This window comes from Macrobrachium nipponense, chromosome 33 (genome assembly GCF_015104395.2).
Source record: "Macrobrachium nipponense isolate FS-2020 chromosome 33, ASM1510439v2, whole genome shotgun sequence".
Lineage (NCBI taxonomy): Eukaryota > Metazoa > Arthropoda > Malacostraca > Decapoda > Palaemonidae > Macrobrachium > Macrobrachium nipponense.
In genome coordinates this window covers 33,721,680-33,746,805 of record NC_087219.1, presented here as the reverse complement: position 1 = coordinate 33,746,805, position 25,126 = coordinate 33,721,680, and the positions used below count along the sequence as shown (strand labels likewise).

General features: G+C 44.1%; 1 protein-coding gene across 1 annotated transcript in view; it reads left to right on the top strand.

The window, feature by feature from the left end:
- Positions 1–25,126, top strand: part of LOC135203079 (ethanolamine kinase 1-like) — a 103,280-nt gene that overhangs the window by 71,386 nt on the left and 6,768 nt on the right. Inside the window, 4 exon segments of the mRNA XM_064232691.1 lie at positions 828–962; positions 7,986–8,147; positions 10,025–10,119; positions 17,769–18,001. Coding sequence (XP_064088761.1) covers positions 828–962; positions 7,986–8,147; positions 10,025–10,119; positions 17,769–18,001 — 625 coding nt within the window.

Here is a 25,126-nt window from a genome sequence, read left to right as displayed (position 1 = left end):
TATGTTATGATAGTGATTGGATATGCTCTTTCTCTTCATTTCTTAACTTCACATGGTCACCTCTGGATCAAGCCAGTAGACTGGTTATTTTTTTTCCTTAAGTCTGAGACTGTACGGGTATGATAAAGGCATCCCATAGTAACTATTGAAGGTGTGAGGTGTGTGGGTATTTTATTGTCTCAATTAGCATGTAGCCATCTTAGGATGTTCTGCTATATAAACTTACATGGCAGGTGGGTTATTGTTTGGTATTAACTATTAGCTAAATTACTTTTAGGGATTTTTTTTCCTAACCTTAGATAGAATAATTATACAGTAGCATACCATAAAAGTGTGTGGGTGGTGACCTTTTTTTTTTTTTTTTTTTTTTTTTTTTTTTTTGTTTTTTTTTTTTTTTTTTTTTTTTTTTTACGTATTTGCTCTGGGTAAGCTTGTATCACTTGGATGACAAATGCAGGTTTGAACAAGGGAACATTTAAGAATAACAACTAACAAAGTTAGTCAGCATTCTCTTTCATCTACTTCTAAGTTAGAGAGAAAGTGACTGGCTTCCTTGCACTGAATCACTTCACTCAATAGTCAGAAAATTCATCCAGACCCTCATCCCAAACCTGTCAAATGGGTATTGGTGCTGATATTAAGCAGTCAGTTCAATGGAGTAGAATACTCGAGTTGTCCCAAGTGTTACAGTATTGCTTAAGTTATTTGTTAGTTCATCCAAAGAAACCTCTAGAGAAAATTTGTCTTTGAAATTGCAATAATTATATTCTCTGGACTGTCCTAATGTACTTCATACAATTACTAATTGTATTTTAATTTTTTGCAAGGTATACACTGATGGAATTACAAATCAGCTTATTGGAGTTTGGCATGAGGACCGAAATGATCAAATTCTAGTCAGGGTGTATGGCAATAAGACAGAGCTCTTCATTGATAGGAATTTAGAAAAAAAGAATGTCCAGGTATGTACTGTGCATGACGGATTACAATTGACTGTTTATGAAGTAGTATGTAGAGCAAAAACGCCAGGGTATACTATTGTGAAAAAAAAAATGAAAAGATGCGCAGTATTCTGCAATTCATCCAGCTTGACTTTAGAGATAAGTGGTCATACTTTAAGGCCACTCATTACCTGTGATTATTTTTAAGTGATAAACTTTTTAATGTTTCATGACCATTTTTTAAAAAGAATTGAAAGTTTAATCTTCTTTGATTATTGTCTACAATACAACACACCAACTGACACTCAACACATCTGTTTCATTAATTAAGGACAGTAGTGTTTGAGGTAATATAAGTCATATCTTATTCATAGTTGAATCCTATGTATGGTACTTAGGTGAATGTCCATATATTAATTCAGTGTTTCATGTATGACACTTACCTGGCAGGTATATATATAGCTATATTCTCTGTTCTCTGTTCGCACTGGCAGAATTTTCAAAACTCGCGGCAACCGCTAGATCACTGGTAGTTCAGGTGATCGCCACCCCGTTCCCGTGGTGCTGGTGCTCGGAATCATTCCCATTTTCGTCAGATTTTTTCTGCCAGCCGAACCGGCAACATCGTTGTGGGTTCCCTGCTAGAATTTCGAACTCGTTAGCTGACTTTCGCTGTACTTTGATGGATTTATTGGGTATCGTATTGGAAAGTTGGATTGGCAATCGCGTTTGGAATTTCTTATAATGTCTGATTCTGGTTTAGTATTTAGAGTGTGTGTGAAAGAAGGGTGCAAGGTGAGACTGCCGAAAGCCTCGGTAGACCCTCACACAGTATGTAAGAAGTGTAGAGAGGGTGTGTGTACTTGGGATAATAGATGTAATGAGTGTGAAAGTTTAAATGAGAAGGAATGGAAACTTTCACTAAATATGTTGAGAGACTAGAAAGGATAGAGTAAGGAGATCGGTGCTCGGAGTGAGAGGTCAGGCTCTTCTAGTAAGGCCTTGATGCTTCTGTTTATTTTCTCCTCCTCCTTCCCAAGTAGAAGTTGTAGATCCTTCTCCTCAGGTTTCTCCTGCGCCTGCTGCTGTTTCTGAGGATCCTAATTATGTGAAAGTGTTTGCCGCCCTTTGCGTTCAATGGGCGATCAGATTCAGCGTCTTACAGACAAAGTGGGTGCTTTTGAGAGTGTCAGTGTAGTGGAGGGGCGGCTGATCGTCTCTCTCGTGCTCCTAGACCTAGGCCTCTGCCAAGCTCCCAGACCCAAATGAGAAGGCATGTCGACAGTCGAAGGGAGGCGAGAGGGGTTCCTTACGATCAGTCGTCCCTTCAGGCAGTCCTGTTGCGTCCCAGGCTGCAGCAGTGCGCCATAGAAAAGGCGACACTGGGAAGTGTTTTTCTTCTATCCGATAGTTCTACGTCAGGCAGGTATCGACGCTATGCGGAAGAATCGCGGTAACCGCTGAAGAGGACGCATAGACCTACGTCATCTCAGGATGAACTTGACGCTCAAGAGCGGTGGAGTAGCCCGAGATTTTCTCATCTAGTGACGATGATGACATGGTTCCGGTTAAAAGGAGGAGAACTTTTCGTTCAAGGCCAGGACGCAAGACTTCATTTAGACGGCGGTTGCCTGATAGGAGCCCTCCTTCTGCATCCTGGGCAGTTTCTCCTGTATCTTCTCCTTCTCGTAGACCTCAGGTTCGAGTTTCTCGTCGTAGCAATACTTCTCGTCTTCGTTCCCCGCATGCTCAGGCATCCCGTCAGGAAACAGAGACTAAGGACTTTCTTAAAGAGATGCAAGGAAGGTTAGCCGATCTAGTTAAATCGTGGGAAGCAACGGAACATCCTCCTACGAGACGTAAGGACGTTTCTCTCCCCGTCAAGTCCTCCAAAAGGACGCATGATTGTTTGCCTCCTCCTCATCGCACTTCGGATTCTCGTGTAGGACGCAAGTTACCGGCTAAGTCGGACGGACTTCTCAGGCGGACAGGACGCAGGACGCAATTACGGAGCGGATTCACGTTGGTGGGACGTATCTCAGAAGGACGCAGACGCAGGCGGCAGGAGGTTAACCTTCTTCTTCCCGTGAGGTTAGAGATGTTCAGCAGCAAGACCTTGGATTACAAGATGTTTCTTCGGCAGAAGAGGAGATGGAAGACTTAGCGTCTGAAGAAGAGAAAGATGGTGAAGCACCTTCTTCAGACTACAAGAAGTTAACTGATTGCCTTCTGTCAATTTTTGAAGGGGAATTTCAGCCTTCAGCTCCGATGTCACCCCTTTCTCAATTCTCCAAGAATAAAACACCGAAGAAGTCATCGTTTTTGAAGATGAAGCTTTCAATTACAGCAAAGAAGGCTCTTCAAAGGATCGATACGTGGTTGAAAGAAAAGAGGGAAGCGGGCAAGACTTCTTTCTCCTTCCCTCCAGCCAAATTAGCATCGAAGTCCGGAATCTGGTATGCGACAGGGGAAAGGTCTGGGCCTGGGAGTTCTGCCTCCTCCTAGGGGGATTTTCCAACATTGTTGACAGTTTCCCGCAGACATGCTTTGAATTCGGCTAAAGTTTGGTGGACGTCATCAGAGTTAGATCATCTCTTGAAAGGTATTTTCCGGACATTCGAGGTTTAAAATTTTCTTGATTGGTCCTTGGGGGCTCTGGGACGAACCTTGGAAGATAAGGAATCAACTTCTTCGCAACTTCCAAGCAGTATTATTTGTCCTGCTATGGACAAAAGCCCCTAAGGGATGGGGCGAATGAGTTAGGATCGCTTTTCACCGCAGGAGTTTTAAAGAAGAGGTCACTCCTGTGCTCTTTTGCTGCAAAGGGCGGTTCTAACGCTCAGAAATCCGAATTGGTTTTTTCCCCACTCTCGGATCAGTTATTTCCTTCGGATCTTATTAAGGATATTTCGCTTTCCCTGACTCAGAAAGCGATGCAGGATCTTTTAACGTCTTCGGTAAGGAAATTTTTACCCACCAAAGTGGTTAAGAAGACACCTAAGGAGTCAAGACAGGCTAGTCAGCCCTTTCGAGGCAAGTCCTTTTCTCGTCCTTCCTTCAGAGGAAGAAGAGCTCCTCCCAAGAGGGGTTCGAAACCCAGTAATAAACAATGAAGAAACAAGTCCTTCAGACATCAGTTGGGGCCAGACTCCAGAAGTTTTGGGGAGATTTGGCAAGAAAAGGGAGCAGATCCTTGGGTCGTCACAGTAGCCAAGGAAGGTTACAAGATCCCTTTTCTGAAGAAACCACCTCTTTCGACATCGCCAAGAGAGCTTGGAGCTCACTATAGCGATCCAGGGAAACAAGAAGCACTGCAAGAGCAAGTACTTTCTATGCTCAGGAAAGGAGCAATAGAACCTGTTCTGGATCACTTATCCCCGGGATTTTACAAAAAAACCGGTTTTTCTTAGTAGCGAAATCCTCGGGGGATGGAGACCAGTACTGGACGTAAGTCAACTCAACTTATTTGTGGAGAAGACAAAATTTACTATGGAGACGACCGATTCAGTACTGGCAGCGGTGCGTCCAGGGGACTGGATGGTTACCCTGGACCTTCAAGACGCATATTTTCATATCCCAATTCATGCAGGATCCAGGAAGTACTTAAGATTTGTGATCCAGAACAGGTCTTTTCAGTTCAAAGCCCTCTGCTTTGGACTGTGCACAGCCCACAAGTTTTTACAAGAGTGATGTCAAGCGTGGCGAAGTGGCTACATATTCTAGGGATAAGAGTGTCTCTATACCTAGACGATTGGCTCATAAGATCCCAAGCAAGAAGACAATGTCTGGAGGACTTAGAAATGACGTTGGCATTAACGAACGAATTAGGGCTGATGGTGAACTTAGAAAAGTCGAATCTGAATCCCCAATCAGGAGCTAGTTTATTTGGGGATTCAGATATCGTCAGTGACTTTTCGGGCTTTTCCATCTCCCGACAGGCAAGCTCAATGCATCCGGAAAGTACAAGCCTTTTCTAGAGAAAGAACAATTGTCTGCACGAGAGTGGATGAGCTTACTGGGGACTCTCTCGTCACTGGAACGGTTCGTTTCTCTGGGAAGGCTTCACATGAGACCCTTGCAAATATTTTTGAACCAAGTCTGGCCAAGAAAATCGCAACCGGATTCCTTCCTGTTTCGAATTCCTCGCAAGATCAAAGAGGAATTACTTTGGTGGCTAACTCCGGGGGTAAAGTTAGCGGGACGGGAGCCCATCGCTCCAGCAGAAGAACCCAGACCTTGTATTGTTTTCAGACACGTCGGACGCAGGCTGGGGAGCGACTCTCAGCCCTCAAGAAGTGTCAGGTCGCTGGAGCAAGGAGGAAGCGTCTTGGCATATAAACAGGAAGGAACTGATGGCGATTTTCTTGGCTTTGAAAGAGTTCAACGCGGTGATCCGCAACAAGGCGGTGCAGGTCAACGCGGACAATACCACAGCTCTGGCGTACATCCGCAAGCAAGGGGAACGCATTCAGTCTCTCTTTGCAAGTTGGCGGAGGAGATCCTTCTATGGGCAGAGAAGGAAAACGTAACGCCCTTTTCACCAGGTTCATTCAAGGGGAGAAGAATGTGAGAGCGGACCTGTTGAGCAGGGAAGGTCAACTTCTGTCTACAGAATGGACTCTTCATCTAGAAGTATGCCAGAGTCTGTGGAAATTATGGGGTCGTCCAGTGGTGGACTTGTTTGCGACCACAATGACAAAGAGATTGACGACTTATTGCTCTCCAGTCCCAGACCGTCAAGCAGTCGCAGTAGAACGCCTTTCTCCTAGATTGGACGGGGCTAGACGTGTACGCCTTTCCCCGTTCAAGATAGTATTAGGAAAGGTTTTGAAGAAATTCAGGGAGAGGTTCAAGGGACGAGAATGACTCTCATAGCTCCCTACTGGCCGGCCCGAGATTGGTTCACAGAGGTACTGGAATGGACAGTAGATGTACCAAGAACACTTCCAGCAAGAGTAGATCTACTCAAACAGCCTCACTTCAACAGGTACCACAAGAACACCCTCGCTCTCGGTCTGACTGCTTTCAGACTATCGAAAGACTTGTCAGAGCGAGGGGGTTTTCTAGAGAGGCGGCCAGAGCTGTGGCCGGAGCAAGAAGAGCCTCGACTATTAAGGGTACCAGGTGAAGTGGGAAACTCTTTCGTAAGTGGTGCAAGAGTCGGAAGATTTCTTCATCCAGTACCTCTGTGACCCAAATTGCCGACTTCCTTTTATATTTAAAGAAGGAAGTAGGGTTGTCAACTCAGACATTTAAAGGATATCGTAGTATGTTGGCCTCAGTATTTAGACACAGAGGTTTAGATATTACCAATAATCTCAATCTGAGAGACCTCATAAGGTCCTTTGGAACAAGGAAGGAACGCCGTTACAGAACACCTTCCTGGAATCTCGATGTAGTCCTGAAATTCTTAGGAACTAATAAGTTCGAACCGATGGATCAAGCTTCGTTTAGAGATATCTCGAAAAAGACCATCTTTTTGGTGGCCTTGGCCACAGCTAAAAGGGTTAGTGAGCTGCAAGCAATTAGCAAACATGTTGTCTGGAAGCATGACAAGGCAGTTTGCTCTTTTCAGGAGGATTTCTTGGCCAAGAACGAGAATCCAGCTCATCCCTGGCAAGGTCTTTTGAGATTATGGGTCTTTCAGATTTGTAGGACAGGAACAAGAGAGAGTTCTCTGTCCAGTAAGGGCTTTGCGCTATTATATAGAGAAAACCAATAATATTAGAGGAACTTCAGAATCACTGTGGTGCTCTGTGAAGGACCCTAGCATAGCAATGACCAAAAATGCTATTGCCTTTTTCCTCAGGGAACTGATTAAAGAATCACATATGTTATGCCAAGAAGAAAATTTCGGCATCCTTAAGGTTAAGGTGCACGAAGTGAGAGTAGTAGCTACTTCCTTGGCATTTAAAAGGAATATTGGCCTCAAAGATATCATTGGAATTACGTTTTGGAGGACTAATTCAGTGTTTCGTCTCATTACCTTAGAAACGTCAAAACAACCTTTGACAACTGTCAAAATTTGGGCCCTTATGTATCCTCAGGAGCAGTATTGGGCAAGGTTTCCACCCCATAGCTTACTAACATGCTAGGTATTTTAATTAAGTGGTGTTGTTTTTATGGTTGTCTGAGAGGGTTATTTCCTCTTCAGTCTATGAAGTGTAGTGTGTTATGTTAGCTTTGTGTGTGGTTCAGGTGGTCTAACTTATCCTAGCATGAATGCCCGTGGTAAGAGAGGGCTAGGGTTTCCTGTCAACGAATTGGGTCCCGTCCAGTTTGTCAGACCCCTTGTTTTTAGCTTCATAACTATTAGGTCATATCCTAGTTGGGAGCTACTAAGGTTTAGCAGGCTAAGAGGCAGGATTTATGAAGTCAGCTACCTTAGCAGGTAAGGAATCTAAGAGTATTTGGAATTTATTTTAAATTTTAAAACTCTTACAATGTTGCTGTCTTTGACCCACCTCCAAATGTGTCAATCAGCTATATATATACCTGCCAGGTAAGTGTCATACATGAAAATGATGTTATTATGATATAACAAAGTTTCATGTATACTTACCTGGCAGGTATATATAATTAAATTCCCACCCACCTCCCCTCAGGAGACAGGGTTCAGAGAAAAATCTGACGAAAATGGGAATGATTCCGAGCACCAGTGCCACGGGAACGGGGTGGCGATCACCTGAACTACCAGTGATCTAGCGGTTGCCGCGAGTTTTGAAAATTCTGCCAGTGCGAACAGAGAACAGAGAATATAGCTATATATATACCTGCCAGGTAAGTATACATGAAACTTTGTTATATCATAATAACATCATGTATAGTAAAACTTGATATAATAAAAGAAATAATAATACAGTAATCACATTTTAAGATTTAGATTTTTACTTTGTATATTTGTAGCCCTTTTTGGAAAATCGAACTTGAAAAGTAAAAGTTCTCCTATACGTGTCATTCTGTTACAGTATGTACTGTACTTAGCATTCAGAGGACAATGAGAATTAAATTATTTTTTTATCCTATGATATTTTGTTTCTGCAGATTCTAAACAAGGCTGGATGTGGCCCACCTTTGTATGCAACTTTTTCCAATGGATTGAGTTATGGTTTTACGAAAGGAGTAACTACAACTCCTGTTACGATCATAGAAGAGCCAATTTGGCAGGCTGTTACTAAGGAGTTGGCTAAGCTACATAAAATTGAGGTACCTAGCATTTTTTTTTATTGTTTACTCATAAGTGAAGCATTCATATATTAACAAGTAATTAAACAAAAGCAAAAAGTACACTGTACATTAATATGTAAGTAATTCCTCCAGATTACCTTGAGAAGATTTAGTACATTGGAGAGGCTCTGCAAAATTTGGGCTCCTATTCCCTTACACAGATTCAGACTCATTTACACTTGATAACACTTAGATGTATTTTAAAGGCATAAGGCCAGTCATCCCTTATATGTGAAAGCAAATTGATTTGGAGAGTATTTCCATAACTAGTTCATCACAGATCCAAATGAATGGTATGAGCCGTACCATAACTAGTTCATCACAGATCCAAATGAATGGCTTGAGCCGTACCCCTCAGAATCCTCCCATAGTAGGGTAATAATCTTAGCATCTCTGATATGCCCTATGCTCCTTAGTAGAGAGCCACTGAGTACATTATGATTTATTCATGTTTGATTGTTCAGGTACTTTGTTTCTCAACTCTTTGACTGCACACCTATTTGTATTTATAAGTGGGTTTCCTCTTCTATGACTCTGTACCCTTCTTTTAGTTATAATGCTAGTTTGGTTTGAAATTTCCTCTCCATTATGTTATAATTGTTAGTCAAGTATTTTTTAAGCAGTGTAGGCAAAAACTTTCCTTTTTTTTTTATTTGCTTTTGTTTTAATTTAAAGTAAACTCAATTAAGGGTACTTGTTATTTTATGTCCTTCCTGCATTCCATATGATTTTTGGCCAGGCCTTATAACACAACCTATTAATTTAACATGCTTGCTGTTCTAGTTTTTATTTTGTTTATTCATTTTTTTTTTGCTCACTGTCGCCATAGATGTACCATGGTTATTTAACCTAGTACATAAATAGTCTTGAGGCATTTAAAGCAAAACACATACTATGATGTGAGTTCACCCTTTATGCCATATCTGCAGTTTAAGTGGTAGTTTGCTACCATTAACTTGCTTTTTTTATCTGTCATCCTCTCATTTGCAATTGTATTCTAGCGTCAACCAGGCTTATCTCTGGCCCACTTCTTGTGTCGACCTTTCTTTCTCTGTACTGTGCTTAATTATCCTTGAGTGGTGTGTGCTGCCCATCACATTCTGTGGTTTAGCTGTCCCTCATGCGTTGTTCTCATTAGTCTTGCAGTTAGCTTTCAGTCCTGTTGCCTTCCCAGTCGATTATTATTTCTCATTAATATATTATAGTACTATTATCTCTCTCAATTCTATTGACCTACTTATAATTCATATACTGTAGAGACATTTTTCTTTTGTTTTGCCTTTGATAAATCCTCATTTTTACTGGGAGGTTGTTTTCTCCCTCCAGTGGATATCTCTGGTCTGTAGAGGCATTGAAAAGTGAGAAAATAAAAGTCTACACTTTGTTTATATGTCCCAACTGAACATGTAGGTATAAGAAAAACTCTTAAAGATACTTGTATATATGAAGCAAGGAAAGTATTTCTTCTGTTTTCACATATGTATTTCATTCACATGGTAATTTCTTTGGCTGACTTCTGTTAATGAGCATTGCTGTTGTAATATCATTGTTATATTTCTATAATCATCAATCATGTCATTGATGGAGCCTCAGTGTTGATCCGACATTTATTACAAGGATTGATTCACCTGGATGTACTTTTTATACTATGCAAAGTTGTGTTAGTAAAGTTTTGGTTGTAGATCACCATGACCTTTCATAATGACCTGAAGAAACAGTGTTGGTTCACTGTGCTGTAATAGGTGTTTCGTAAGGAAAGGTGTTAACTCTATCATATTCAAAATTTTTTGTTTTTTGAAACGTATGTCCCTTCAAGATACCAGAAATTTTAGAACAGTTTTTTTTTTTTTAAACAGGAGGGAGACAGGGAGAATCCAGTGCTATTTCCTAAAATGAAACAGTTTTTTGATCTTCTTCCCAGCAACTTTAAAGACCAAGTTAAGCAGAAAAGGTAAATACTTAAGTTTTTATAACTGGTTTTATGAAAATGATTTTATATGCAGTTACTTTCTTCCTATGTATTCACTATCCTTAATGTTTATTTCAGCTTAGGGTTACATGTAAAATGGGTTCCTCTCATTTTCTACCCAAACTTTCTGTAAAGGAAGACTTGCATCCAAAGCAGAGTAATTATATGCACATAATTGAGTGTGATTTGCAAACACTACGTACCTTGCAGGATCAAAAGTAGACACATAAAAAAAATTGCAAAGGTAATACGTAAGTATGGATGGCTTTAGAGTGATGATTGTTAGTGTGTAGGGGATAAAGTCAGAAGGAGAGAGTACTATGGAAATTTTTTAAAATGTGGCGTTGTCAAATGAATAACAATTTAAGTTCACTACCATTCTCAGGAAATATTAATGTTGCATTGAAGGTATGCAGTACTTATGTTCTTGATTTTCATGATCTTGCATTTCTATTATCACTTTAAACATGAAGTTTTTATGTTAAAACAAAGTTTAATGTATACTTACCTGGCAGGTATATATATAGCTATATTCTCTGTTCCACCTGGCAGAAATTTTCAAAACATCGCGGCAAACGCTAGTAACCTATTAGTAGTTCAGGCAACCACCACCCCGTTACCGTGGCGCTAGCGCTAGGAACCGTTCCCAATTGGGCCAGATTTTCTCTGAACCCTGTCTCCTGAGGGGAGGCGGGTGGGAATTAAATTATATATACCTGCCAGGTAAGTATACATTAAACTTTGTTTTAACATAAAAACTTCATTTTAATGTATGACACTTACCTGGCAGGTATATATATAGCTGATTGACACATTTGGAGGTGGGTCAAAGACAGCAACATTATTAGAGTATAAAAATATTATTAAAAATATTTATTAAAACTCTAGGTTCCTTACCTGCTAAGGTAGCTGACTTCATAGGTCCTGCCTCTAAGCCTGCTTAAACCTTAGTAGCTCTCAACAAGGAAGTGTCCTGTATGTTGAAGAAGCTAAGACTGGAACTGGACAACTGGACGTCGACCAATGTGTTGACAGAACCGTACAGCCCTCTTATTGCCCCGGCATTCAAGCTAGTAATAGATCATTTACCTGAACTACACACACACCTCACCAGATAATACTAACAAGACTGATAAAGTACCGAACACTTTTCTCAGACGACCAAAAACACAAACACCATCACCTAATAAAATCAACTAGCTTAAGAAGGTTATGGGGTAGTAACTCCTTTGCCCAATACTGTACCAGAGGACACGTATGGACCTAGCGTCTGACAATTATCAAAGGTTGTCTGAACATCTCTAAGATAATGAGACGCAAATATTGAATTAGTTCTCCAATATGTGGATTCAATAATTTCCTTGAGGGCTAAATTCTTTTTAAAGCTAATGAAGTCGCAACTGCCCTGACTTCATGAGCCTTCACTTTCAAAATACCAAGCTCTGCTCTTGACACAACATATGAGCTTTTCTAATTAACTCTCTCATGAAGAAGGCTAGAGCGTTCTTCGTCATGGGTATACTGGGGTCTTTAACTGAACACCACAGAGCATCAGAATTCCCTCTGATATCTCTTGTTCTTTCCATATAAAACCGCATGCTCTCACTGGGCAGAGAACTCTTTCTTGCTCGTGACCCACTAACTCAGACAGACCCAAAACTTCAAAGGATCTTGGCCAAGGATTAGCTGGATTCTCATTCTTGGCCAAGAAACCTTCTTGGAATGAACACACTGCGTTGCCATGTCTCCATCCCACCTTCTTCGATATGGCCTGAAGCTCACTAGCTCTTTTAGCGGTTGCCAAAGCTACTAAAAAGATAGTTTCTTAGCAACATCTCTCAGAGAGGATTCTCTAAAGGCTCGAATTTGCTAGAAGTTAAATACTTCAAGACCACATCGAGGTTCCAGCAGGTGGCCTGCATTGTGGTTGTTTCTTCGTACCAAATGACCTAATCAGATCTCTAAGGTCTAAGTTATTCGAGATGTCTAGATCTCTGTGTCTAAACAACTGAGGTTAGCATACTCTTATAACCTTTGATTGTCGAAAACTGACAAGCCCAATTCCTTCCTCAAGTATAGAAGGAAATCTGCGATTTGGGTCACAGAGGTACTGGATGAAGACACTTTCCTGTTCTTACACCACTTCCGGAAATTCTCCCACTTCGACTGATATACTGTGATCGTTGAGGTTCTTCTGGCTCTAGCCACTGCCCTGGCCACCTCTCTAGAATATCCCCTCGCTCTGACAAGACTTTCGATAGTCTGAACGCAGTCAGACCCAGAGCGAGGGTATTCTTGTGAAACCTGTCGAGTGGGGTGTCTGAGTAAATCTACTCTTAGCGGAAGAGTCCTTGGCGTATCTATTGTCCATTCCAGTACCTCTGTGAACCAACTTTGGGCCGGCCAAAACGGGGCTATTAAGGTCATCCTCGTCCCTTGGCTCTGCCCTGAACTTCTTCATCACTTTCACCCAGTACCTTGAACGGAGGAAAAGCGTTACACATCTAGTTGTCCAATCCATCAGGAATGCGTTCGACCGCCACTGCTTCCTGGTCTGGAACCGGAGAGCAATAGGTTGGTAACCTTTTTGTTCTGGCTGTCGCAAACAGATCTACTACCGGACAGGCCCCACAACTTCCACAGGCTCTGGCAAACCTCCATGTGCAACGTCCACTCCGTCGAGAGAAGTTGTTCTCTTCTGCTCAACAGGTCCGCACTCACATTTTTCTCCCTCCCTTGAATAAACCTGGTGAGTAGCACGACCTTTCCTCTTCCGCCCAAAGCAGAACTTCCTTTGCCAGATTGTAAAGGGGAAAGAATGAGTCCCTCCTTGTTTGCGGATGTATGCCAGAGCCGTGGTGTTGTCCGAGTTGATCTGCACTGTCTTGTCTCGAATCAACTCTCTGAAGTGCTTCAAAGCCAAGAAAATTGCCATCAGTTCCTTCCTGTTTATGTGCCAACTTGTTTCTTTCTTGCTCCAAAAGTCCCGACACCTCTTGAGGCCTAATGTCGCTCCCCAACCTGCGTCCGACGCGTCGGAAACAAGACGAGGTCTGGGCTCTTCTGCTGAAGCGCATCCCTCTTGCTAACCTGCCTGGAGTTAGCCACCACTTTAATTCCTCCTTTACTTCGCAGGAATTAGAAACTGGAAGGAATCCGGTTGCAATTTTCTTGGCCATGAATCCTTCAGGAAAAAACTGTAGAGGTCTCATGTGCAGTCTTCCTAAAGAAATGAACCTCTCTAGCGAAGAGAGTGTGCCCAGTAGACTCATCCACTCTCTTGCTGAGCATGGTCGGCCCTTCTTTAGAAAGTCCTGCACCTTCCGAATGCATTGGGCTTGCCTTCGGGGGACGGAAAAGCCCGAAAAGTCACTGACGATATCTGAATCCCCAAATAAACTATCTGTTGTTGGGGATCCAATTGAGACTTTCCCATGTTTACTACCAGACCTAGGTCTTTTGCTAAGTTCAATGTTTGATTCAAGTCCTCCAGACATTGACTTCTTGATTGGGATCTTATCAACCAGTCGTCCAGATAAAAAGACACTCTGATCCCTCTTAAATGCAACCATCTCGCCACATTTGGACATCATCCTCGTGAACACTTGGGGGGCTGTGCAAAGGCCGAAGCACAGGGCCTTGAACTGAAAGACCCTGTCCTGAATCACAAACCTTAAATACTTCCTGCTTCCTGGATGAATCGGAATATGAAAGTATGCGTCTTGTAAGTCCAGGGTCACCATCCAGTCCCCTGGACGTACCGCTGCCAGTACTGAATCGTTCGTCTCCATAGTGAACTTGGTCTTTTCTACGAAAAGATTCAGTTGACTTACGTCCAGAACTGGCCTCCAACCTCCCGAGACTTTGCAACCAGGAACAACCGGTTGTAAAATCCCAGGAGATTCGTGATCCAGAACAGGCTCTATGGCTCCTTTCTCTAGCATGGAAGCTACTTGCTCCCACAGAGCCGCTTTCTTCACTAAATCGTTGTAATTTGCCCCGAGGGCTCTCGGAGATGTTGCGAGAGGTCTCTTCAAGAAAGGAATCTTGTACCCTTCCCGAGCTACGTTGACAGCCCAGGGATCTGCCTTCATGTTCTGCCAAACTTCCCAAAAACCTTGAAGTCTGGCTCCCCCATGTCGTCTGGAGGACTGAAAATCTCATCTTAGAGGTGGTCTTGGCTCCTCTTTTAGTGGGTACTCTCTTACCCCTAAAGGCGGGTCGAGCGAATGTTCTGCCTCGAAAGGGCTGTTGCGAAGGCCTAGTTTCCTTTGGAGTTTTTTCTTAACCAACTTGGATGGTAAGAACTCTTTAACTGAAGACGAGAGAAGATCTTGAGTGGCCTTCTGAGAAAGGGAGAGAGCTATATCCCTAATCACCTCTGAAGGAAACGCTGTTTCGAAAGGGGAGAGAACAGCAACTCCGATTTCTGAGAGTTAGAAACTCCTTTTGAAGCGAAAGAACACAACAGCGATCTCTTCTTTAGTACTCCTGCTGTGAACAAAGAAGCCAGTTCATTCGTTCCGTCTCTCAGAGCCTTGGTCCATGCAGGACATAATGCTCTTAGCTGTTTCTATATCCTGCGAATCCTCTTCTTCTAGGGAGTTCGCCCGTGCTCCCAAAGACCAATCCAGGAAATTGAAGACTTCGAAAGTCCTAAAAATCCCTTTAAAAAGATGGTCAAACTCTGAAGAAACGTCCACCAGACCTTAGCAGACTGTAACGCCTGTCTGCGTGAGCTGTCTACTATACTGGAGAAGTCCCCTGGGAGGAGGCAGGTACTCCCAGGCCTAGACTTTCTCCAGTAGCGTACCATACTCTGGACTTCGATGCTAACTTAGCTAGTGGAAAAAACAAAAGAGTATTTTCCCGCTTCTTTTCTTATCCTTCATCCAGTCATTCACACGTTGAAGGGCCTTCTTCGCCGAAATTGACAGAGTCATCTTAAGGAAAGAGGACTTCTTTGGAGTCCTAGTCTTGGAAAACTGTGATAAGGGAGATAACGGAGCTGTCGGTTTGAATTCCCCTTCAAAAATAGAAAGAGACGTGAAGTCAGAACCTTATAATCTGAAGAAGGTTCCGTATTCTTTTCCTCAAACTAATTCCAATTCCTTCTTCTGCTGAAGAAATGTCTTGTAAATCATTGTCGTGTTGACGCTTCGCTGACGGAATACGTCCTGCCGCCTGCGTCCTGCGCTAACGAGGAATCGGCGTCCTGCCGCCTCTCGATGTCCTGCCGCCTGCGTCCTGCGTCCATCGTAGACACGTCTGCTTCCTGTCGCCTGCGTCTTGCGTCCACAATTGATCCAGAGTCCTGACGTTTGCGTCCTGCTTCTTCCGAAAACCATTTTCTTCTTCCTGCGTCTGCGTCCTGAATAACCAAGCGATCGCCTGTCCTCGTAGCGCCAGTGCGCCCTGAGTCCTCGGCGAACGCGTCCTTGTCTTCCCTTTTAGAAGACTTAACGGGAAGGAATCGTCCTTCCGCCTCGAAGATGCTTGCACAGCGCATCCCAAGACTTCACAAGAAACTGCCAGCTTGGACTGCATTTCCCTAAAGGAAACTTCATACTATTCGTCCTGAATGGTAGAGGACGAAGGAGGAGGATTACGAGCGGGACTGCGACTTAACGGAGAGCGATCTTGTACTCTACCCGACGGAGAAAGACGAGGGGAAGATACACAAGAAGATGGAGGAGAGTCTCTCATCGAAATCCAAGGACGAGAAGGACGTATAGCGCCAGTGCGCCCTGAGTCCTCTTTAGCACGAAAAATTCTTTTCCTCTTGATCGGAACTGCGTCCCCGTCTTCCGAGGAGGACAACACCTCAGGACTACTCCAAGCCTCACGATCTTGAGCATGTCTCTCGAGAGCCGTTGATGTCCTGAAAGTCCTCTTGAGGGGGCGAGACACCTCACGATCTTGAGCATGTCTCTCGAGAGCCGTTGATGTCCTGAAAGTCCTCTTGAGGGGGCGAGACACAACTGCATACCGACGTTCCCGCTCGGAAGTCGAACCATCCGAGGACGCACACTTCCCAGTTACGCCTTTTCTGCGGCGAACTGCAACAGCCTGGGAACTTGCAACAGGACTGTTCGAAGGGACGCCTGACCGTGACAAAACCTCTCTCGCCTCCCTTCGACTGTCGACATGCCTTCTCCCTTGGGTCTGGGAGCTTGACAGAGGTCTAGGTCTAGGAGCACGAGAGAGACGATCAGACGCCCCCTCCACTACACTTTCACTGACATCAAAAGCACTAACTTTATCCGTAAGTCGCTGTATCTGGTCGCCCATGGACGCAAGGGCAGCAAACAACCACCTTCACAATATGGTTGTATCGTTCGCCTCCTCCTCCGATACAGCAGCGGGCGCGCAGGGACCGATACCTGGGGGAGAAGGAACTACCAATTCTACGTTAGAAGGAGGTGGAGAGGAAATACATTCACTCCTTTTTACTAGAAGAATTCGACTTCTCACTACGAAAACAGATCTCCCTTACACGATCTTTCTCAAGCCTCTCAACATATTTCATAAATATCTTCCATTCCTTCCTTCTCTGATAAATTCTCACATTCAAAGCACCTATTCTCCCAAGTACACATTCTCTCTACACTTCTTACAAATGGTATGAGGTCGACCGAAGCTTTCGGCAACCTTACCTTACACCCCTCTTTTACACAAACTCTAAACATACTTCCAGTATCAGACATCTTTAAAGAACAATCCAAAGCGAATGCCAAGCTAACGTTTCCGAGTACAATACCAAAGATCCATGAAAAGTCAGCAACGAGAATGAAAATCCTAGCAGGGAACCACCAACAATGTTGCCGGTTCGGCTGGCAGAGAAAATCTGGCCCAATTGGGAACGGTTCCTAGCGCTAGCGCCACGGTAACGGGGTGGTGGTTGCCTGAACTACTAATAGGTTACTAGCGTTTGCCGCGAGTTTTGAAAATTTCTGCCAGGTGGAACAGAGCCAGGTGGAACAGAGAATATAGCTATATATATACCTGCCAGGTAAGTGTCATACATTAAATTTACCAACTATGTTATCAAAACAAAATATGTTTTCTTGGGTCTTCTGATCATTCTCTCATCTCTAGAACTTGTGTTGAACTCTCCCTCTCCACATTCCCTTGGCATTGTACTGTCTAATGCATGAAGTTTCTGGTGCCATGATCATAACTGTGATTACAAGTATTGATGTACAGTGTAACCTAACCCTTGCTTTAAATTTTTTTCTCCTGATAGTCCATGGCTTGATTGCTCCTGCTCTCCAACAGTTCAGTGGAGGGAGCAGGCTTATAATTTATTCTTAGCCTCTCCTGTTATTATTTCGCACTATTACTTATAACTAGTTTAAATTTTTGTTCTTCAGTTGCACTGTAAGTTGCTTTAGACATGGGGGGGGGGGGGGGGGGCAGAACTGCATATATATATTGCAGTTAGTTATTCAAAATATGACACCTCAGAAACAAGCAGTCTTCAGTACTTCTTGTAAGTGCCAAAAAGTGCTGGTTATCAGGACTGTGATAGTTTAATATTTGGAAACTGTGTACGTATATACTTAGATTTATTTCTCAATTTATTTGTCTTTTTAGGATTGAAGAAAGTGGATATTTATTTGTCATTACAGGATTGAAGAAAGTGGATATACCAAAGACAAGCTGGCTCAAGAAATGAAAGAGTTGGAGTCCCATCTTACTACTTTGAGGTGTCCAGTGGTTTTCTCGCACAATGACATTTTACTTGGCAATGTCATTTGGGACTCTTCATTACAAAAAGCAAGCTTTATTGATTACGAATATGGAGCATGGAATTATCAGCCCTATGATATAGCCAATCAATTTTGTTTTAATGAATTTGCAGGTAGGTTAGTTTGTTTAAAAAATTTTTTTTCTAACTAGGTATACAGGCCATATTATTATTTGCCACTGCATGAGAGATAAAATGTTGTATATGTTATTGGCATTAGTTAAGGTTCTTTGCAGCATCCCCCCTTTCATTCCTTTTACTGTACCTCCATTAAAATTCTGTTCCTCCGTCATACTTTCTGCCCACTCCTGACAATTGTTTCAGTGCAACTGCAAGGTTTTCATCCTTTTAGACTTTTAAAAACTTTTTTTACTCTCAATTTTACTTTGTGCTGAATGACTTCATAGGTCGCAGCTTATGGCCTTTGGCCTAAATTTTATACTCCATTCCATATACAGGCAGTCCCCGGGTTACGACAGGTTCGGCTTACGACGTTCCGAGGTTAAGGCCCTTTTCAATTATATTCATCAGAAATTATTTCCAGGGTTACGACGCCTACAACGCTCATCTGGCAGAAGAAATATGACACCAAAAATGCAAAATAATCAATATTTGAAGGTTTTTTTTTTATGCAAAATGCAATAAGAATGCAGTTTACCTAGTTTTGAATGCACCCAAAGCACTAAAAGTAAGTTTCATGTATGATACTTTTTTACCTTTTTTGGGGGGGCAGGTATTATAGTAGCTATATCCTCTGTCGCACTGGCAGAATTTTCAAAACTTGCGGCAACCGCTGGATCACTGGTAGTTCAGGTGATCGCCACCCCGTTCCCATGGCGCTGGTGCTCGGAACCATTCCCATTTTCATCAGATTTTCTCTGCCAGCCGAACCGTCAACATCGTTGAGGGTTCCCTGCTAGAATTTCGAGCTCATTGCTGACTTTTCACTGTATTGGACGGATTTTTTGGTATTGTATTGGAAAGTTAGATTGGCAATCATTTTGGATTTTTCTTACAATGTCTGATTCTGGTATTATCTTTAGAGTGTGTGTGAAAGAAGGGTGTAAGGTGAGACTACCGAAAGCTTCGGTAGACCCTCACACTGTGTGTAAGAAATGTAGAGAGTGTGTGTGTACTTGGGACAATAGGTGTAATGAGTGTGAGAGTTTGAATGATAAAGAGTGGAAGACTCTCACGAAATATGTGGAGAGATTGGAGAAAGATCGAATTAGGAGATCTGTCTCGGAGTGAGAGGTCAGGCTCTTTTAGTAAGGCCTTGAATGATTCAGTGACTATTTCTCCACCTCCTTCCCAAGTAGAAGTTGTAGCACCTTCCTCTCAGGTTTCTCCTGCGCCTGCTGCTGTTTCTGAGGATGCGAAGGACTCACATTATGTTAAAGTGTTTGCTGCCCTAGCATCGATGGGCGATCAGATTCAGTGTCTTACTGACAAAGTGGGTGTTTTTGGTGTGTGTGACAGTGTAGTGGAGGGGGCGGCTGATCGTCTCTCTCGTGCTCCTAGACCTCGACCGCTTCCAAGCTCCCAGACCCAAGGGAGAAGGTATGTCAACAGTCGAAGGGAGGCAAGAGGGGTCCCCATACGATCAGTCGTCCCTTCAGGCAGTCCTGTTGCGTCCCAGGCTGCAGCAGTGCGCCGTAGAAAAGGCGTCACTGGGAAGTGTTTTTCGTCTTCCGATAGCTCTGCGTCAGGCAGGTATCGGCGCTATGCGGAGGAATCGCGTCCCCTCAACCAGCCTCATCTCAGGACGAACTCGGCTACTCGCAAGAGAGGTGGAGTAGCCCCAAGATTTTCTCATCTAGTGCGGATGAGGACGATATTCCTGTTAAAAGGAGGAGAACGTTTCGTTCAAGGGAGGATGCAAGACGTTCTATGGCAGGCAATTCTCCTGAGAGAGAGACTCCTTCTGCGTCCTGGGTGCACTCTCCTGTATCTTCTCCGTCTCACAGACCTCAAGTCCATTCTCCTCGTCGTACCAGTGCTTCACGACTTCGCTCTCCGCCTTCGCATGCGATCCGTCAGGAAACGGACACTAGAGACTTTCTCAGAGAGATGCAAGTGAAATTAGCCGACCTGGTTAAGTCTTGGGAAGCAACGGATCAGCCTTCCTCGAGACGTAAGGACGCGTTTCTCCCTGTCAAGTCCTCCAAGAGGACGCATGATCAGTTTGCCTCCTCCTCCTCGTCCTTAGTTTTCTCTGACAGGATGCACGGTACCGGCTAAGACGGACGATCGCTCAGTTATGCAGGACGCAAGAACAAGCCGGATGGACGTACGGTGGACGCAGCTCAAGCGATGGACGCAGGACGCAGGCAGCAGGACGTTAACCCGTCTTCCTCCCGACTCTTCCGAGAAGACTTTCGTCAGGACGTGATGAAACATTCGCTTTCTAAACAAGTTTTGGATCTGTACGCTGGGGATATTCTTTGACAAGACGTCGGCTTGCAGGAGGTTTCTTCAGCGGAAGAAGACGTTGAGGACTTGGCTTCTGAAGAGGAGAGAGATGTTGAAGCTCCGTCTTCTGATTATAAAAGGTTGACTGATTGTCTCTGTCAATCTTGCGAAGGGGAGTTTCAACCCTCAGCTCCGTTGTCCCCCCTTTCGCAGTTCTCGAGGAACAAAACACCCAAGAAATCATCGTTTTTTGAAGATGACTCTTTCTATTACTGCCAAGAAAACTCTCCAAAGGATTAACTCCTGTTGAAGGAAAAGAGGGAGCAGGGAAGACGTCTCTCTCCTTCCCTACCAGCCAGTTGGCCTCGGAAGTCTGGGGCCTGGTATGCAACAGGGGAAAGTCTGGGCCTAGGAGAACTGCCTCCTCCCAGGGGGACTTTTCCAATATTGTAGACAGCTCCCGCAGGCATGCTCTGCACGCGGCCAAGATTTGGTGAACGTCTTCAGAGTTGGATCATCTTCTGAAGGGCATTTTCCGGACTTTTGAAGTGTTTAACTTACTTGACTAGTCCTTGGGGGCTCTGGCTCGCACATTAGAGGACAAGGAATCGTCTGCTTCCCAACTGCCAAGCAGTATTATGTCCTGCATGGACAAAGCCCTGAGAGATGGGGCGAACGAATTGGCGTCCCTCTTTACGGCAGGAGTATTGAAGAAGAGGTCCCTCCTGTGCTCTTTTGCAGCAAAGGGCGTTTCTAACGCTCAGAAATCGGAGTTGGTTTTCTCCCCACTCTCAGATCAGCTTTTTCCTTCAGAATTGATTAAGGACATCTCGCTATCTTTGACTCAGAAGGCGACTCAGGACCTTTTGACTTCGTCTGTAAGGAAATATTTGTCCCCCAAAGTGGTTAAGAAGACACCTAAGGAGTCAAGACAGTCTCAACAGCCCTTTAGAGGTAAAACATTTTCTCGCCCCTCCTTTAGAGGTAAAAGGGCTCCTCCCAAGAGAGGGTTCGCAAGCCCGCTAACAAACAATGAAGCACAAGTCCTCCAGTCATCGGTTGGGGCCAGACTCCAGGAGTTTTGGGAAGTTTGGCACAACAAGGGAGCAGACCCTTGGGTCGTCACGATAGCCAGGGAAGGTTACAAGTTCCCCTTCCTCCTGAAGAAGCCACCTCTTTTCTACATCCCCGAGGGATCTTGTGGCTCATTACAACGATCCAGAGAAAGAAGAGGCCCTGCAGGAGCAAGTCCTCTCCATGATCAGGAAAGGAGCAATAGAACCTGTTCTGGACCACTCATCCCCAGGATTCTACAACCGGCTTTTCTTAGTAGCGAAATCCTCGGGTGGGTGGAGGCCAGTGCTGGATGTAAGTCATCTCAATTTGTTTGTCGAAAAGACAAAATTCACCATGGAAACGAATGAATCAGAACTGGCAGCGGTACGTCCCAGGGGAAGTCTGGATGGTTACCCTGGCGGGACCATTTCAAGACACGTACTTCCACATCCCCATGCATCCGGATCCAGGAAATAGTACTTAAGGTTGTTATCCAGAACAGGGTCTTTCAGTTCAAAGCCCTTTGCTTCGGACTTTGCACTGGCTCCGCAGGTGTTTCACGAGAGGGATGTCCGAACGTGGTTTGAAAATGGTTTGCATCTAGTATGGATCAGAGTCTCTCTCTACCTAGACGACTGGCTTATAAGATCCCAATCAACACTACAATGTCTGGAGGACTTAGAAGTAACGGAATTGACAAACTAATTGGGTCTGATGGTGAACTTAGAAAAGTCGAATCTGATCCCCAAACAGGAGCTAGTCTATTTGGGGATTCTGATTTCCTCAGCGACTTTTCGGGCTTTTCCATCCCCCGACAGGCAAGTTCAGTGCCTTCGGAAAGTGCAAGCCTTTCTAGAGAAAGACCAATGCTCGGCGCGAGAGTGGATGAGCTTACTGGGGACTCTCTTGTTGCTGGAGCGGTTCGTTTCTCTAGGAAGGCTTCGCATGAGACCCTTACAAATCTTCCTGAACGAAGTCTGGCCAAGAAAATCGCAACCGGATTCCTTCCTGTTTTGGATTCCTTACAAGATCAAGGAGGAATTGCAATGGTGGCTAACTCCAGGAAAGTTAGCAGAGGGTGCGTCGCTCCAGCAGAAGAACCCAGACCTTGTATTATTTTCAGACGCATCGGACGCAGGCTGGGGAGCGACTCTAGGCCCTCAAGAAGTGTCAGGTCGTTGGAACAAGGAGGAAGCATCTTGGCATATAAACAGGAAGGAACTGATGGCGATTTTCTTGGCTTTGAAAGCATTCAAGGTGTTGATCCGCAACAAGGTTGTGCAGGTCAACGCAGACAATACCACAGCTATGGCATACATTCGCAAGCAAGGAGGAACGCATTCTTATCGCTGTGCAAGTTAGCGGAAGAAGTCCTTCTGTGGGCAGAGAAGGAGAACGTCACCCTGCTCACCAGGTTCATTCAAGGGGAGAAGAATGTGAGAGCGGACCTGTTGAGCAGGGAAGGTCAACTGCTGTCTACAGAGTGGACCCTACATCTAGAAGTATGCCAGAGCCTGTGGAATTTATGGGGTCGTCCATTGGTGGACCTGTTTGCGACCGCAACAACGAAGAGGTTACCGACATACTGCTCTCCAGTCCCAGACCGTCAAGCAGTCGCAGTAGATACCTTCCTTCTAGATTGGACGGGCCTCGATGCTTACGCCTTTCCCCCGTTCAAAATTTTAGGAAAGGTTATGAAGAAGTTCAGGGAGAGTCAAGGGACAAAACTGACTCTCATAGCCCCCTACTGGCCGGACCAAGATTGGTTCACAGAGGTACTGGAATGGACAGTGGACACACCAAGAACACTTCCAGCAAGAGTAGATCTACTCAAACAGCCTCACTTCAACAGGTATCACCCTCGCTCTGGGTCTGACTGCGTTCAGACTATCGAAAGACTTGTCAGAGCGAGGGGGTTTTCTAAAGAAGCGGCCAAAGCTGTGGCCAGAGCAAGAAGAACCTCAACAATCAAGGTGTACCAGGCGAAGTGGGAGACCTTTCGTAAGTGGTGCAAGAGTCGGAAGGTTTCTTCATCCAGTACCTCTGTGACCCAAATTGCGGACTTCCTTCTGTATTTGAAGGAGGAAGCAGGGTTATCTACTCACAGTCAAAGGATACAGAGGTATGTTAGCCTCGGTTTTTAGACACAGAGGCTTAGACATTACCAACAATTTGGATCTGAGAGACCTCATAAGGTCCTTTGAAACAAGGAAGGAACATCGTTACAGAACTTCTTCTTGGAATCTAGATATAGTGCTGAAATTTCTAGGAACTAATAAGTTTGAACCGATGGGTCAAGCTTCTTTGAGAGATGTCTCGAAAAAGACGATCTTTTTGGTGGCCTTGGCCACAGCGAAAAGAGTTAGTGAGCTGCAAGCCATTAGTAAACATGTTGGCTGGAAACATGGCAAGGCAGTATGCTCTTTTCAGGAAGACTTCTTGGCCAAGAACAAAAATCCATCTCATCCTTGGCCAAGGTCTTTTGAGATTAGGGGTCAGTCAGATCTTGTGGGACAAGAACAAGAAAGAGTTCTTTGTCCAGTAAGGGCTTTGTGCCATTATCTAGAGAGAACTAGGAGTATTAGAGGGACTTCAGAATCACTTTGGTGCTCTGTGAAGGACCCCAGCAGAGCCATGACTAAAAATGCTATCGCCTTCTTCCTAAGGGAGCTAATTAAGGAATCACATATGCTATGCCAAGAAGAAAACTTTGCCCTGCTTAAGGTGAAGGTGCACTAAGTGAGAGCGTCCTTGGCATTCAAGAGAAATATGGCCCTCAAGGATATTATTGAGACGACGTTTTGGAGGACTAATTCAGTTTTTGCCTCTCATTATCTTAGAAACGTCAAAACAACTTTTGACAACTGTCAAACGTTGGGCCCTTACGTATCCTCAGGTGCAGTATTGGGCAAAGGAGTTTCCACCCCATAACTTACTAACATGCTAGGATATTTTATTTAGTTTGTAGCGTTTTTATGGTTGCCTGAGAGGGTCTATTCCCTCTTCAGTCTGTGAAGTGTATTTTGTTTGGGATAATGTGTGTGTGTGGTTCAGGTGGTCTAACATTTCCTAGCATGAATGCCTGTGGTGAGAGAGGGCTAGGGTATCCTGTCAACAAATTGGTCTCGTCCAGTTGTCAGACCCTTTTGATAGCTTCAACATTCAGGTCACATCCTAGTTGAGAGCTACTAAGGTTTAGCAGGCTAAGAGGCAGGACCTATGAAGTCAGCTACCTTAGCAGGTAAGGAACCAAAGAGTATTTTAAAATTTATTTCAAGTTTTAAACTCTGACGATGCTGCTGTCTTTGACCCACCCCCAAATGTGTCAATCAGCTATATATATATACCTGCCAGGTAAGTATCATACATGAAAATGACGTTATGATATAACAAAGTTTCATGTACAGTACACTTACCTGGCAGGTATACTATATAATTAAATTCCCACCCGCCTCCCCTCAGGAGACAGGGTTCAGAGAAAATCTGATGAAAATGGGAATGGTTCTGAGCGCCAGCCCCACGGGAATGGGGTGGCGATCACCTGAACTACCAGTGATCTAGCGGTTGCCGCGAGTTTGAAAATTCTGCCAGTGCGACAGAGGATATAGCTATATATATACCTGCCAGGTAAGTATACATGAAACTTTGTTATATCATAATAACGTCATGTTTTCTTAGGATTTTTGCTGATGTTCTGGCTTACAACGATTTTCGGGTTAAAATGCGTCTCAAGAACGGAACCCCCGTCGTAACCCGGGGACTGCCTGTATA